This window comes from Carlito syrichta, unplaced genomic scaffold, assembly GCF_000164805.1.
Source record: "Carlito syrichta isolate Samal-C Ts95f unplaced genomic scaffold, Tarsius_syrichta-2.0.1 Scaffold287955, whole genome shotgun sequence".
Lineage (NCBI taxonomy): Eukaryota > Metazoa > Chordata > Mammalia > Primates > Tarsiidae > Carlito > Carlito syrichta.
Window position 1 is genome coordinate 240,529 of NW_007232051.1, and position 15,596 is coordinate 256,124.

Consider the following 15,596-nt stretch of genomic DNA (forward strand, 5'->3'; position numbering starts at 1 on the left):
CCAGGTGGGTCTCAAACCCACGGGCTCAGGCAATCCACTCACCTCAGCCTCCCAAAGTGCAGGATTACAGGCTGAGCCACCCAGCCTGAAATTTTTCAAAATAAAAATGAGTATCATAAGCAAGGGATAGGCAGTAGTGGGAAACTGCCAGCGGGGCGGTGGGGGGTGAGACTGGCAGTTGAGGGAAACTGCCAGGGGAGGGAGGGGCACACCTCATCAACAAAGGTACCTGCATAATGAACATTTGTATGCCTAACCCCACATCTTTAAAATTTAAAAAAAAAAGGAAAAAAATGAGTATCTTTAGCTCTCAGTTTCTTTCTACTTCCCTTTATATAGCACTTTGTTTTCTTCATTTAACCTGTTTAAAAATATCTTGGCATCTGATCAAAAGAAGAGAAATAAAGTCAGGAAGAAAAGTAAGAGTATGAAAATTCCCAAGTTTTAAGGTTTGGTTCCTAAGATTTTAATCTCCAAATTCTATTGTATGCATTATCAGCAACCCAATATTCCCATCCCTCCCCCAAAATATGCCTACACTTGAAAATTTGTTATTTCCTGCTGGAGCCATGTGTCCTCGTGACCACCCACTTCCAACATAGTCTTCATTGAAGGCACTGAAGGTTGAAGGGATGTTAGGATCAGGCTTGAATTTACAATGTTTTCTGTCTGCATCACCTGAAGAAAAACACACAAAATGGTTAAGCTATCAGTGGACAAACATCCCTCAAGAATCTCTAAGCAAGGCAAGCTGGTTGCTGCTGGCTAGTATCTTTCTAAGCAGCTAGCATAAGAGATGGCACACAAGTCTCAAGTTCCTGGGATAGTTCAGATACTTCATCTGAATTTAGAAAGTACTAGTCTAGGGAAGAATGCTTTTCACATGGCGTAACTATCTCATATAATTTTGACTCTGGCCTTTCTAGTTAAAGAAAAACTCTTCCAGATAGTATTTAAGTAAAAACAATGAACAATCAAATAGCTAAGTTGTAGAAAAAGCTTTGCTACTAAATAAACTCTTCTTTAAAAAAAAAAAAAAAAAAAACCTCATGTATTGTATTTTGCACAATTGTATTTTGACAAGTGTATGTGTACTGAAATAATGGATATATATAGACACAAAACAATTTGTTCTAGGCAGGGACAGCCTTGGGGAGGGGAGTGTCTCTGATAACTTGCTTACTGACTCTTACTGACAAGACAAAACAAACATTTAAGTTATGAGCTCCATTTGGAAATTTCCAAAACAGAGTATCTGAGTATCACACGACAGACGAGAAACCTCAATTTTTACATACTTCCTAATACCTCCAGAATGGTCTGCCACAGAGGACATCAGCAAATCCTAACACTATATATTCCACTGTCATTAGGTCAGACCTTGTTAAACTACAGAAATTATGAGGACAAACATACTCAGACTGCTACTCAAAGAAGTGCAAAATGGAAAAAAATGAAATAAGATTCCAATGTGATTTCATCCAGTCAAGAAAAATGTAAAGTTATCAGATCTCAAGGTTCACAGCAAAGTACTAAAAACCCAACTCTTCAGAATTACTTCATCAAGAAAAAGTAATCAGTAATACAGAAGAATCATCATTAGTAAACTTCTAAGTGTTATTACCATTCAAATAATTTCCTTATACATCTAGTTTTGCCTGGTGCTCACTGCTCATGAAAAATTATTTGCAAGAATTTCCAAAGGCCTAAGAAGATGTCTTCCTTGAGAAAAGATGTAAATTTACTTCTATCAGGAGTCCAGCAGTATTACCAGTAGAGAATGATATTAAACCAGGCTCAAACATTGAAGTTCCTTGATCTACACCCAATGGATTTGGGCTATAAGTCTGCATGACACCAGTTTGTGATTTCAGCCTCTCTGGAACAAGTTTTTTGTTTATTTTTTTAAAGACACAGGGTCTTGCTCTGTGGCCTAGGGTAGAGTACAATGGTGTGGTCATAACTCACTGCAGCCTCAAACTCCAGGGTTCAAGTAGCCAGGACTACAGGTACATGTCACCACACCTGGCTAATTATTTTATTTTATCATAGAGACAGGGTCTCCTTTGTTGCTCAAACTCCTAGCTTCAAGCAATCCTCCCACTCAGCCTCCTGAAGTGTTGGGATTACAGGCATAAGCCACCACACAAAGCTGGAACAGCGTTTTTTTTTCTTTAACCTTTGATCCTTCTCTGCAAAGTGCCCAGACAACCTTCCATGTAGTTCCCTACAGCAGACAGGCAGGTTAGTTCTGGTTCCCTCTACCCTGAGGGTAGAGTCCTGTGGAGCTCCAGGTCAGTATGAGGGGTTCTCCTATAAGACAATCTACCTTGGGGGAGCTGCAGGTCTTTTCCTCTCACCTCTAATGCTGTGAACTAAAGGCAAATGTGGTTGTGGTTTACGAGGCCTGCCCTTATCTCTCTGGATTCCCCCCAAACATTAGCCCAGCAATTCTCCACCATCCTGTTAGCTCTTCGTTTTTCTTAAGCTATTTTTCAAAAAATATGCTTTTTATCCAGACACAGTGGCACATAACAGCTACTCAGGAGGCTGAAGCAGGAGGACTGCTTGAGTCCAGGATTCGAGACTAGCCTGGACAAAAAACAGCAAAACTCTATCTCAAAACAAAGCTTTTAAAAAAATGTTTTTATATACTTTTTTTTTTTTTTTGAGTTGGAGTCTCACTCTGTCACCCAGACTTGAGTGCAGTGGCTGCTCCCCGCCTCCACAGCCTCGACCTGCTGGGCTCTGGCGATCCTTCCACCTCAGCCTTCCAAGTAGCTGGAACTACACAAAAAACAGCAAAACCCTATCTCAAAACAAAGTTTTAAAAAAATGTTTTTTATATACTTTTTTTTTTTTTTTTTTTTTGAGTTGGAGTCTCACTCTGTCGCCCAGACTGGAGTACAGTGGCCACTCCCGGCCACCACAGCCTCGACCTGCTGGGCTCCAGAGATCCTTCCGCCTCAGCCTTCCAAGTAGCCAGAATTACAGGCATGTGCTACCATGCCCGGCTGATTTTTTGATTTATTGTAGAGATGAGGTCTCGCTGCCCAGGCGGGTCTCGAACCCACGGGCTCAGGCAATCCACTCACCTCAGCCTCCCAAAGGCGCGGGATTACAGGCTGAGCCACCGAGCCTGGCTTACTTTTTTTTTTTTTTTTTTTTTTTGAGTTGGAGTCTCACTCTGTCACCCAGACTTGAGTACAGTGGCTGCTCCTGGCCTCGGCAGCCACGGCCTGCTGGGCTCCGGCGATCCTTCCGCCTCAGCCTTCCAAGTAGCTAGAACTACAGGCACACACTACCATGCCCGACTAGTTTTTGATTTATTGTAGAGATGAGGTCTCGCCAAGTTGCCCAGGTGGGTCTCAAATCCACAGGCTCAGGCAATCCACTCACCTCAGTCTCCCAAGGCGCAGGATTACAGGTTGAGCCACCGAGCCCGGCTATACTTTTTTATGTACTACTAGTAACATTTGTTTTCAGCAGGAGAATTTGTCAGAATAACTTAGTCTGTCATTAGGGAAAATAGAAGACCCTTTACACTAAAATCAAGTAAAACACAGGCATACTGCTTTCCTATTTTCAAATAATATTAATTGGCTCTATTTTATCACCTCAAAATTAAAGAGTTCACCGGATTTACAATATGAAATGCACTGCTTTTATTATATGTTTCTGAAAATAACTTGGTAACAGGATAAAATTAGTAAAGTTGAAATTCCTTGAATCTTTTGTATTAAAACATTTCACTAGGCTTGAGACTAAATCAAATGAGCTTCTCTTGATGTAAATTTATCATCAGAGCCAGGTGCAGTAACATGCGCCTATAGTCCTGGCCACTAGGGAGGCTGAGGCAGACCGACTGCTTAAGCCCAGGAGTCGGAGGTAACAGTGTGCTATGATCACGCTTGTGAACAGTCACTGCACTCCAGTTTGGGTAACATAGCAAGACCCTGCCTCTATTAAAATACATACATATATAATCAACTTTCAACTGCTATAATAAAGTTTTTGGCTACATCAGTTTCTCTCTAACAATAAGTATATTCCAAGCTTCCTGCTATTCTGCTGGTTGTTGTGCACTCTAAAATGGCACGCACTCATTTTGATATCAGCATCTTAACATTCATAGACACAGAACACACTTCAAAGCAAAGGAGAAGTAACATGTGGAGCACATAGCAAATTAAAAGACAAATCTCCACACAGGGAATAAAACAACCATGACAAAAGGCAATACCCTTAACACATAAAAGAGCTCCCACAAATAAATTCAAAAAATACCCCAACTAAAAATGGAACTGAAAATGGGTATAGAATAATTTATAAAGAAAGCATAGTTCACAAAATGTTAATCTTCACTTATAAACAATAAACACAAGTAAAATAAGCTACTAAATTGGTAAAGCTCAATAATGCTCACCATGGGTGAGGACTGAGAGACAGAACAAATAGTGATGGTAGCAGTGTAACTGGAACAATCTACCTAAAACCAATTTGACATTAACTGCCAGGATCCGGTAATCTTACAGGAATCTACATAGACGTAAGAACACATGAACACATCTACACACCTGCCTGCCTCTCCAGCCTCGTTTCATACCACGTTCTCCCTCATTCCAGTCACTCTGGCCTTCTTTTAGTTCCCTAAAAGAAAACTCTTCTCTACATTGGGGCCTACAAAGATGCAACTGTGCTTCTTCCTGCCTAAAATGTTCTTCACCATATCCCTCAACCCACTCAACGCCTCTGCCTAAGTAACTTCCATTCACTCTTCATTCCACTTTTTCAGGGAAGACTCATTAATCAAAACTAAGTTCTCTTCCTGTAATCTCTCATCACACTCTTTACTCCTCCTTAATTACACTATCCTAACCTGCAATCACTTCCTTCAAAATTATCAATTATAATTACACATTCAGATTTGTTTGACAGGTCAACCTACTGTCCCAGCTGAAGCGTCATGTGGGTAGAGACTACTCTGATCACTGCTATATCCTCAAGGTCTAGCACAGTGTCAGACATATAGCAGGCACTTAAAAAGTATGTGCTGAGGTAGAAAACCAAATGGTGCTCATTGTAGCAATATTTATGACAGTGCCTCCCAATTCATGTGTCAAGGTATGGATCCCTTTAGCCCCTGAAACAGGTGGGCTCCCTGGCTACCAGGCAGAGTCAATTTAACCAGTGAGCCATGCAAACACAATTTTCTACAAGTGCTGTGATGTGAAGGTTGAGAATGTTATCAATAATCCTCCCTGTTTCAAACTTGGAAACATCTTTCATCAATACCATTATATCATCTTTTTTCCAACCACCTACCCATTATCTTGCTTTTGGAAATATGTTCAAGAACCCATCTAGGCACCCGCTTTGTCTGATCATAAGACAAAGCATGATTAGTGTAACACCTTGTCTCTGTTCCACTTAAAGGGAATCCAAATTGTCCCAAGAGATCCTTTTCTGCAGATCCTAAAAATGAAAGTGGGGGGGGGCAAAAAAATAATTAGTGACATATTTAAAAAGGAAGTTTATAAGAAGGATGAGATTTACAAAGGACTGACTCAAAAGTCTAATTAACCAGGAGATCTCACTTTTGCAATTACTTATAAGACAAAGAAAACAGACAGTAGGCAAAATAATGATTTTGTGTATAATCAGATGTATAGGTACAGCAAGATAAACTGCAGCTATTACATTAACTTTTAAATCTTATTGGTCTTTCGCATCAAATTTCCAAATCATTTCTGAAGTACTGAGATGCGCGCTGTAGCAAGATAGCAGTAAAACTGATTTCAAGATAATCCTCTCTTGATATCTTCTCAAATCCTCAACCTATAAGAGTAGTTCTCTTCCTGGATGCCAAGTACCAAAAGGAATACGTTAAATTAGCATGCAGGGGAAAGTGCCAGAAATGAGCATATGTTCTTTGTGCGGCTTTTGGGGGGGCGAGGGAGTCAAATATAAGGTATCCCTTGCAACATGAGGTTTTTATATTACTTTGAAGGGGCAGCAGATATTCTTCAACTGAACAGTGACAAACAAAAAAAGAGTTAACGGATGTGCTAAAACTGTGTGTGAGCTTATCCCTTCATCCATACTTATCGAATGCCAATTACGTGCCAGGCACTGTGCTGGTTGCACGGCGGAGAGCAAAACTGACAGTCCCAAGTCTTAGGCGCTGGCAATCTTAGTAGAGGACACAGACCTCGAAACGTACATAGCGCGATGAATAATTTGGGGGAAAGACAGGGGACGGCCGGTGGAGAAAACGAAGATGCCCGGGGGGAGGAAGGACAAGGCAGGCAGGCGAGACGCGAGGCGGGAAGGCCGGAAGCCAAGGGCCGGGCTCGGGCCCCGCAGAGGGTGAAGCTTCGAGTCAAGGCTTGCGATTCACGCCCCAGGTAGGAGTCCCGGCCCCAGACGTGATGGGAGGGTGACGGGAAGAGAAGGAGGGCGGGCCCGCAGACTTACTGTGAGGCTCCCTCACTGCCAACGCTGCCTCAGCGCCCTGACTCCGGAAAATCTGCAGGGCCGTGAGCCCCGCTCCCGCGGCGCCCACCATTGCCCCCGCCACGAAGCCATTCAGAAAATGCCGAGAGCCTCTAAGGCGGGATGCGAAGTTCTTGGCAGCCATCTTACTCGGGGTACCCGGCTTTCACCGCGGCGCATGCGCACGCCGGGTCTGAAGCCTGAAAGCCAATCGCAACCGCGGGACCAAGACACGCATGCGCGAGCTGGAGTCGCCTGGTACTGAGCCTCCCAGGAGGTCCGAGACCCTGAGCGCAGGCACGCTCTCCCCGCTGGGGGCCTCGCGCGCCCCCTGATGGCATACATGGAAGCCCAGGTGCATCACCCCTCTAATCCCACTGGTCCACTGGTTGATGGATACAGGTGTTAGGGATGGGAGTGTGATGGATAGGAGTTGACGTCTTGAGGGCTTGGTGGTGTGCCTGTATATTCAGTCTCGAGAAGAAAATGACTTTAGTTTCACTTAATAAGTGACTAAACACTTACACATGGTTACACAAAGGTCCCCAGAGCCAAGATTCCAACTCAGGTCTGATTCCAAAACCTGTGCCACACTGGATGTCGTCATGGCACCTGGTTTCGAAGTCACTTAGTATACAAATCATAACTTCAAAAAACAATGTTGTACCGCCTAGAGTTTCTTGACAAGACAGTACTCCATGGTGGCTCAGGACCCTGCATCAGATTGCAGTAATTTGAATCCCTACTCAACTGTTTTCCACCTTCACCTTTTTAGATTTGTTTCCTTTAAGTGGGAATGATACTAATACTTAGACAATATGGTTCCTGTGAGGATTAAAGGAAATGACACATGTAAAGCACTTAAGGAAGCACCTGGTGTTAGGGTACGGATAGGGTGAGGGTGGACAGGTGAAGAGGAGAGAGGAGAGGCACAGGGAGGTGCAGGGAGGCGAGGGGAGATGCAGCACTGCTAGCAAGCTGGAGGTGCTGTGCTGGCAACCCAGAGATCCGAGTAAATGCAAAGAATTGCAACACACAAAGAGGTGAGAGAAAATAAGATTTATTTAAGAAAGCTTCACCCCCCACAGACAGGGAATGGGCCTACACTCTAGGTGAGTGTGGCCTCATAGCCCCCCAAAGACTGGCTTAAATCCTTTTCCTTAGAGATGTTGCAGTCAGGTAGACGTGACTGCTGTGACTTCTGTATCGACCACCTGTGGATGTCTTGAAGAACCTGTGACACAGAGACCCACTAATGTCCGCCCACATTATCATAGCCCCTAGAGAAGGGCATGACAAGGATCGTAATGCTCCTGCACCTTCCCAAATGACATTCCTTAGAGCTAATGGAGGGTGCACTTCCCCTTATCTCCTAGGCATTCCCAGTGGGTAGCTTTGGGGGTTCCTTGACTTCTCTGTCCCAATTTACTGGAAGATTGAATCTCCACCTGCTCTCCCTTCAAGTGGTCATAACTTTTGTAATTACAAGTTTCATGACTTTTACATTCCTTGCCCAATGCATGATGTCTTAGGCCTTGTAAATTCCCTTTACTCTAGGCAAGCTTGATTGCCACTACGAGATACCTCTAATACCTGGCACCAGGAAGTCTGTTTTCGAAAAGACAAAGTTGGCAAAGTTAATTTTACCTAAAGTGTGCATTTCTCCAAAAACATAGCTTCTACTTTCTCATTGTTAGAGTTTAAGAACAAGATGAAAATGGCTTCCCACTCTCAGTCTGTCCTTGCACCTGGGGCATGTCATTAAGTGTTTAGTAATGTTTATTGAGTCATCTCTACTTTTTTTTGTCTTGATAGAATATAAAATTCAGATTGCTAAATGCCTATTAACAAAAGGATACATTTAACAGACTACTACTCACAAATAAGTCTTTATTTTGTAGCATAGGTTCCAGCATTCCAAGTGCATTTAGTTCTTTGCAGAACCTTCAACTTTCTCGTTCCTTCGTCACCTGATAGGAATACCTTTCATCTTATTCTAATGATGTTCACTCAGCACAAGGCCATTGTTAACAACCAACTTAAATGTAGACATTGTCTTGACAGCCTCAAATAGGAGGCACTCCCTCCCCAGGATAACTTCTTATGAAGTCATGTTGTATCATCCCCTAAGTCTTTGACTCTGATCAACCAAAATCCTTTTTAGGAATCCTGGATCCGGTACTCTCCTTAGGTAGCAAAGCTGTAACATATGAAACTCTGGCACTGTCTACAGGCTTAATTCCTGCTAAGTAGTCAAAGGAGCAGATGCATCTGGTCTTGCACTGGGCAACAATGGAAAGAATGCTGGGACACAAGAGGAGAAGTCATGCAGTACTCTGGGCTCCCAAGTCTCCTGGAGCTCACGTGCCTTTCCCAAGACTTGACTGGCTGTTTCCCCAGGATCCTTCGAAATTCCTCTTTTTGTCTAATGGTTTTTGTCACTTGGAACCAAGAGTCCTGACAAATACAACCAGGTAGCACTGGTATCCATAGGCTACAAGGCTGCAGCAGCCTTCACTAGATTTACTAAGTCACTTAAGAAGTATTTCTCAGGGCCCTCATAAGTGTCAGACACTATGCTAAATACCAAAGAGATAAATGGTAGATGACTTTTCATAATCCAGATCCGTTACTACTCAACAGTGAATCCCGTGCTTTGCCCCAAAAAGTCAAGAATTGTAAGTGCTGCCTGGCTTTAGATAGGAAAACTCCCTCCCTAGAGAAGGGCATGACACTGGTCCACTGTTTGCCCACCTGTAAAATGAAGGGAGTGGACCAGTGTTTTTTAAACTGTAATTAGGGTTCCTAGGAGTTCCATAGGGGTGCTTGAGACTTGAGGGAAGAGATGGGAGAGCAAGTTGAATGGCCCCCGAGCCCTCTCCTACTTGCTCACTCAGAGAAACTTGCTTTTTTATAAACCAGCTTCTGTGTCAAACCTCTTTTGGTGAATTTCTTTGCTAAAGGGAAAGTTTGACCAGATGACCCCTAAGGTCCAAGCTCTCCACTTGTCCGGCTCCACGATCTTCTATGAGAACTGTCAGCTGCCAGGAGCAGAGGCTCATTCCTATAATCCCAAAACATTGGGAGGCCAAGGTAGGCAGATTGCTTGAGCCCAGGAGTTCCAGACCAGCCTGAGCAACATGTGAGATAAAATCAGGAATTCCAAAAGCTAGAACCTCAATTGCTGATTCAGGTTGGGCGTAGGGCCCCATGACCTTTTTTAATAGCTCAGTCAATGACCCTAGTACTCAGCCCAGTCTGGGAACAGCAGAGCTTGTATTCTGCAGCAGTCCTGAACACAACTTATTTTCAAGGCTTCTCTTATCCATTTAAAAAAATATCACTCATGGTTGTTACAAAAGTATGGATAGGACTGGTTTAAGTGGGAGGTGAGGGGAGATAATCCTGGAGATTTGTAAAATACACCTCTGTCATGCAGGAACTTACCCAAAGTCCAAGAAAAGTCCATCCAGGAGAAATCTGTAATGTACTCAACTAGGCCCTGGACTTCTGAGTGGCAGAAATGGAGACCTGTGCTTAGGTCCCACAGGGCCATGGTAGACCAAGCATTCAGCCATTAACATCTGTATGTGTTCCGAGTAGAAATGACTTGAGTCAGCCCTACAAGCAGGGAAATGCCACTGTATTTATCTCTAATTCCCATGAAAAGAAACTTCAATCCCCTGCCATGTGATCACAAGAGACAACAAGATTGTTTTATTATTATTTTATTTTATTTTCATATACAAAAAGATAAAACTTGAAATAGTTCTAGATTTTTCCTCCTATTGTTGGGGTGTGGCTGCTTCTTCACACAGGGGGGAAAAAACTACATTCACATCGGTTTATTTGAGGACCCAGTGCAGAGTTCAAGCAGCAAAACCCCAACTTAGCAGATCTAATTTCAAACTTGACACTCATTTCTAAAATTACCACAGTAAAAAGGAACAAAGATCCACTGCAAATGAATGAACTATGATACAATGTTCTTTCCAAAATGTTTTCATTTTGCAACTGTAATTACATGGATGTCTGCTTTAGGCCATTTTAGAGGGGGTATGTGTGTGTGTGTGTGTGTGTGTGTGTAATATATATATAAATCAGCACACTTTTCAAATCCAGACAGGTTAACAGCAACAAGCTTAACTCTGTATATATATATTTTTTTTTTAAAACATGATACTTTAGTATAACTTTTGTTAATTCAGTAGTACAAGCTATTTCTGTTCTACAAAATTTTTATTTTATAGCTACAAGGGTGAAGAGTGACTTACTACATTTACATCTCACATATCCTGGTATACAAACAGTACTTACTGAATTTGAGCCAAAAACTAGAAATCTTTAGTTTTAGCACTTGAAAGAGCTTCCTTGCTTCTACAGCCTTAAATCATATACTAGTCACATTTCCAGAGTTGCAATTACTCATCATTTTAAACTGTGAGAAACAGGTGAACCCAAACTTTTAATTACAATTTTTATATACAAGTTAGTTAACACAGCTCAATAAGACTTAGCTACCCATCCTAAGCCCAACACACACATTCTCCACTAAGTTAGACAAATCTTAGGGTTTTCCTTCTTTTCCTTACAAATAATGTACACATTTAGAAGTAGCTGGTAAAACTGATACGTAAGATGGCAAACGAAAGATGACATTTTTTGTTGGTTCCAAAACTGTTCCTGCAAATTTTGTACTCTGCTGTGTTCTTTAACTGTATGTCTGTTACATGCAGAAAGCTCTTCTCACAAGAATTGACATCAAACTCGATGTAAGTTAAATTTACAGTACTGTATAAAGTTACTCAGATTCAAGGACAAATGTGGAAAAATATTAACAGGTGAAAATTTGGCCTTTGACACTTCCATTTAAGATCATGTCAAATTCATAAGCAGATTCTTCTGTACAGTTGAAAAATGGCATTGTTGTGGATTTGTGGCATGGAACTGAAATCTAGAAATATGTTCTAATCTGCGGTAACCCTCTCCCTCAATTCTCAAGTACCACTCAATTTTCTTTGCATTTTTACAGAATTCCATTTAAAAAATGAGAAAAAAAAGCCGCTGGCATTTGAACAATTTCTTCCCTCACTGGCAGTCTTAACACTTTTGATGAGGTCTCCTGAAGAATCTCTAATGACCACTTGCTCCCAGACGGCCTTTCATGATGACTTGGACACTTTTCAAATTAAAACTCAGATGTTGCCGAATCTTTCCTACTCTCATCTCTGTCATTGTTGGTGAAATTCGGATGATTGCATTTTCTCCTTAGAGAGACAAGTATTTGGCTAAACACACTCTTAACTTGTGGCAGTGCTCTGAGAAAACCCCACTCGGGCTAAAGCACTTGCAGCGACTGACATCAACAGTCCGCTGACTGGGGCAGAGACCAAACACTAAGAGGGCTGAGTTGGGACCCCCACTGGAAACACACAGACCTTGGTGTCCCATGGTCAGCAGGGACAGCACAACAGCCCAGGTAGCCCATGTTCACATGGCCGAGTTACTTACTCTTTAGTTTGGTCTGCCATCTCTGCCCCAGAGACAAAAATTCAGATGTGGTGACTGCTGGTTAATTAAACTTTTTGAACTGGTAAAAAAGGCTCTTTAAAAAATATATATATATTTATTTAAAATACATCAAAATGACAAACAGCCATATCCCGCAAGGCCTAATTTCACAGCAACATATGCTACAGACATCTTCCCAAAATGCACTGTGGTGAATGGTGGGTTTTTTATCCTGCCATTTAAAGGAATGTTCTACATTTGAGCTTTAGCGACTGGAAATGTGTTACAAAGAGCTCATCTTTGGAACTAATTTGCGTGCAAGACCAGCCAATTAAATCGCTTTGCCTATTCAGACACACGAGAATACTGAAAATGGCAGAATTCAAAGAGGAACACAGGAAGCACCATTCAGATGACACTCTAGACCCATCCCACCACAGTGCCGTGATGAGCTTGCCAGAAGCCCTTTTTTCAGTCCTTGGGAAGAGTTTTGCTTTAAAACAAGTAAGTGCCCACATTCGGCAGGGTTCCTGTGTGTGTACATTAAAAGTCTGCAGTATCAAGAGGACCCAGATGGCGACACTGTTCAACATGAGGTCTGAGGTAACTGGTTCTTAAGATACCTGGATCACAGACGTGCATCCAGAAATAAGAGTTGGGAGAAAGGAAAAAGGTGGAGGGTTGGGGGCTAGAAAAGACAAGTAGAAAAAAGCTTACAGCAGTTGCTTTTGGGGGAAAAGGGTGACAAAAACAAAGGCACAACAGAATTACATTCCAAGACAAGTGGCTGGAGAGCAGAGAAATGATCTTTTATGGGGAACAGAAAAAGGAGTGATGGGGTTGGTTCCTAGAGTGCTACCAGATCTGCATTCCAAGTATAAAAAGGGCAAAGTGTAAATCAGAATGAATACTCTAAACCAGAATGAATTTAAAAATGACACATTGGGGATTCTCTTCACAAAACGATCCCATCCGGTGCACCTTTGTCTGGAAGCAGCAGCCTGAAGCCAGTAGGCAGGATCTAGGGGACAGGTCTTCAGTAGGGCCTCAGAACTGGCCATTACAAAGACCAGAAATTAGCTTAATTGTTCACGTCTATATCCCCACCAAAGTCCCACCCAAATAACTATCCACTCTCTGCCCCAAAATAAGTAGGCTAAAGTGAAGACTGCTTTCCACAGTATGGCAGTGATGCTGAACTTTGTAAGAAAAATAGGAATACCTTTGGAGATAGTTGAAAGATACCCTGCTGTTATTACTGGGGCTCTGAACTTCCTCAATGGGCTCCTAGCTGATTAAAGCAATGAGCCAACACAACAACTCTCATCTCCAAGACAGTCCTGACCAGAGAGGACAAAATGTGACACAGTTGTCCATTTAATTTGATCATTACGTCCACATTCCACCCTTCTCCCCTCACTTTCCGAACAATTACTCAAGTGGGTGATTCTGTCCCCAAAACTGGATAATGTGGTCTTAATTCAATTTGGTGGAATATTCAAACCACCAGATTCCCATTTTAAAGTTTTTGTAGGTTGACTCTTACTCAAGGCCCACCCCGCCCAACCTACTCCCCTATACAATTTTTGTTCCCCCTCCCATGACTACATCCTGTGGCAGGAGCTTACAAAAAAAATCTTGACCTCAGAACCCTTTGTTCAACAGAAATCTGAGTAGGAAGCACAAATGTAAAACACACACCACAGGGCCCTCTCTCCTCTGCCGGCCCCCTCTCCTCCCAATCTGCCAGGAGCTAACTAAAGCGTTACCTCCCTACATAGCCACAAGTGGAGTTTTGGCCAAAAAGAAGACCCACAAGTTGACTCCAGTCCGCCAGTGTATCACAAGAATCCATATGAGCGCTAAGTATAAGTTTCACACCACTCATGCTCCAGTGTACATTTATCTTGAAAAGTAAAGCTCATTAGCTCTGATTACAAAATCATTCAAACTAACTTTATAAAAATAATCTGTGGTATAAAACAATCTCCGCACTGTGTAGAAGAAATCTGTTGGGTGATATAACTAAATATATATGTAGAGCTATAGAATTTTTAAAGTAAATTTTCAAGTGTCGTGTGTCTATTATACAACCTATCCTTTTATTTACAATGCTAACAAACATTCTGATGCAAACATGATTAGGAGAGTCAAAGAATGAGCCCATACCCAACCAAAAGAAGTTCTCAGGACTCAAGACAGAAATTACTCATTCACACAAAAAAACTCATCCTCACCTGCCTGAAAAACTAAGTTATGGATCATATTCTTCATAACTGTAAGCTCAAAGACATAAACTCTGCAAGTGAATATAACACTTTCCTGTAGATGTCCAGCCCACATTTGTATAATCCATTGTATATACACATATAGCCATGTGTATATTTCTTTAGTGTCCTGTGGTTGGTTTACAGTAGTTCTCAAAATTGCCTGGGCCCCAAACAATCTAAAGACACTGCCTCGGAGAAAAAAGGGCAGTGCAGGGTCCATCATCACACATTGGCATTTGAGAATACACATCTTAATCACTGAAAAAAAACCACTTGTTACCTCTATGAGCTGCCATAGGAGCAAATAAAGTATCACCGGTTTTGGCACTACAGGGATACACGAAGTACCACAATCAGAAAGTCTTGCTTCATTCATACCTGGAAGATATCATCGCGAAAATGTAAAAACTTGGTATAAATTTAAATAATGGTAAATTCCTCAAATTTAAATTCTTGTCCAAGCCAAAGTTTACAGTGGACCCAAAATGCATGTAAAGCAGAACATTCAAAATAACCCACTTTATAATTTGGACTTTTATTTGTTGGTGGGCCTTCTGGACTTACTAATTGTTTAAAAAATGTAGTTGGGCCAACTGAATTAATTTTCAAGAGGGTGCTTTAAACTTCAATTTATTTTTCTACAAAACTAAATCATCATTCCAAGAACTTTTCCAAACCTTCTAAAGGTCTGGGGTACATTCATAGGTAGACTGCTGGTTACAAATCAACCACCTGGAATCTTAAAGAACTATGCATACAACCCTGAATTCATTAAACGTTTACAAATCTAGAAGATATAAGTTCATCATCTGAATTACTGGGCCTGTTTATCTAAAATATTACTGTCAGTTGAGACAAACTCATTACTAGGTTGAACACGTTAGCTGCTGAGTATTTTATTAGTTTAGCTTTTGCAAACAGCAACTGATCAAAGAGAATTAATGTCACCCCGGTGAGGAGAATAAACCCACCTTGTCCTCTTCCCTTTCTGGCTGCTTCCCAGGATGGAGAGTAGATGAATAGATTCACGGCTCTTCCTGAAAAGTTTTGGGTCTGATGCCCCTGAAACGTGAACCAGGCCTAGCCATCTCTCTAGAGGTGTGCCATCAAAAGCCCAAGGCTGAAATGACTGGGACTGAAGGTCAAACTGAGTTAACTCCTAGAAACTGCTTCCCAACTTACATATTTTTCTAGTAAGTCAAGTTTTTGAGAATCATGACTGGCTATTCAACTTCTAGTACCAATTCTGAAAACTTAACATACTGTGCTTACCATATTATATTAAAAACCAGGAAAGCCTTATATTGCCTATGGGTGCTA

General features: G+C 41.8%; 1 protein-coding gene across 1 annotated transcript in view; it reads right to left on the reverse strand.

Annotated features, from left to right (window-relative positions):
• The window catches only part of EXOG (exo/endonuclease G), a 43,274-nt gene extending 36,591 nt beyond the window's left edge, over positions 1-6,683 (reverse strand). The window contains exons 1-3 of the mRNA XM_008053209.1: positions 6,478-6,683; positions 5,326-5,475; positions 539-678 (exon numbers count right to left, since the gene is read on the reverse strand). Of these exons, the coding sequence (XP_008051400.1) occupies positions 539-678; positions 5,326-5,475; positions 6,478-6,640 (453 nt within the window). The 5' untranslated portion in view covers positions 6,641-6,683. The remainder of the gene's footprint in view (positions 1-538; positions 679-5,325; positions 5,476-6,477) is intronic.
• Between the last annotated feature and the right edge of the window lie 8,913 nt (positions 6,684-15,596).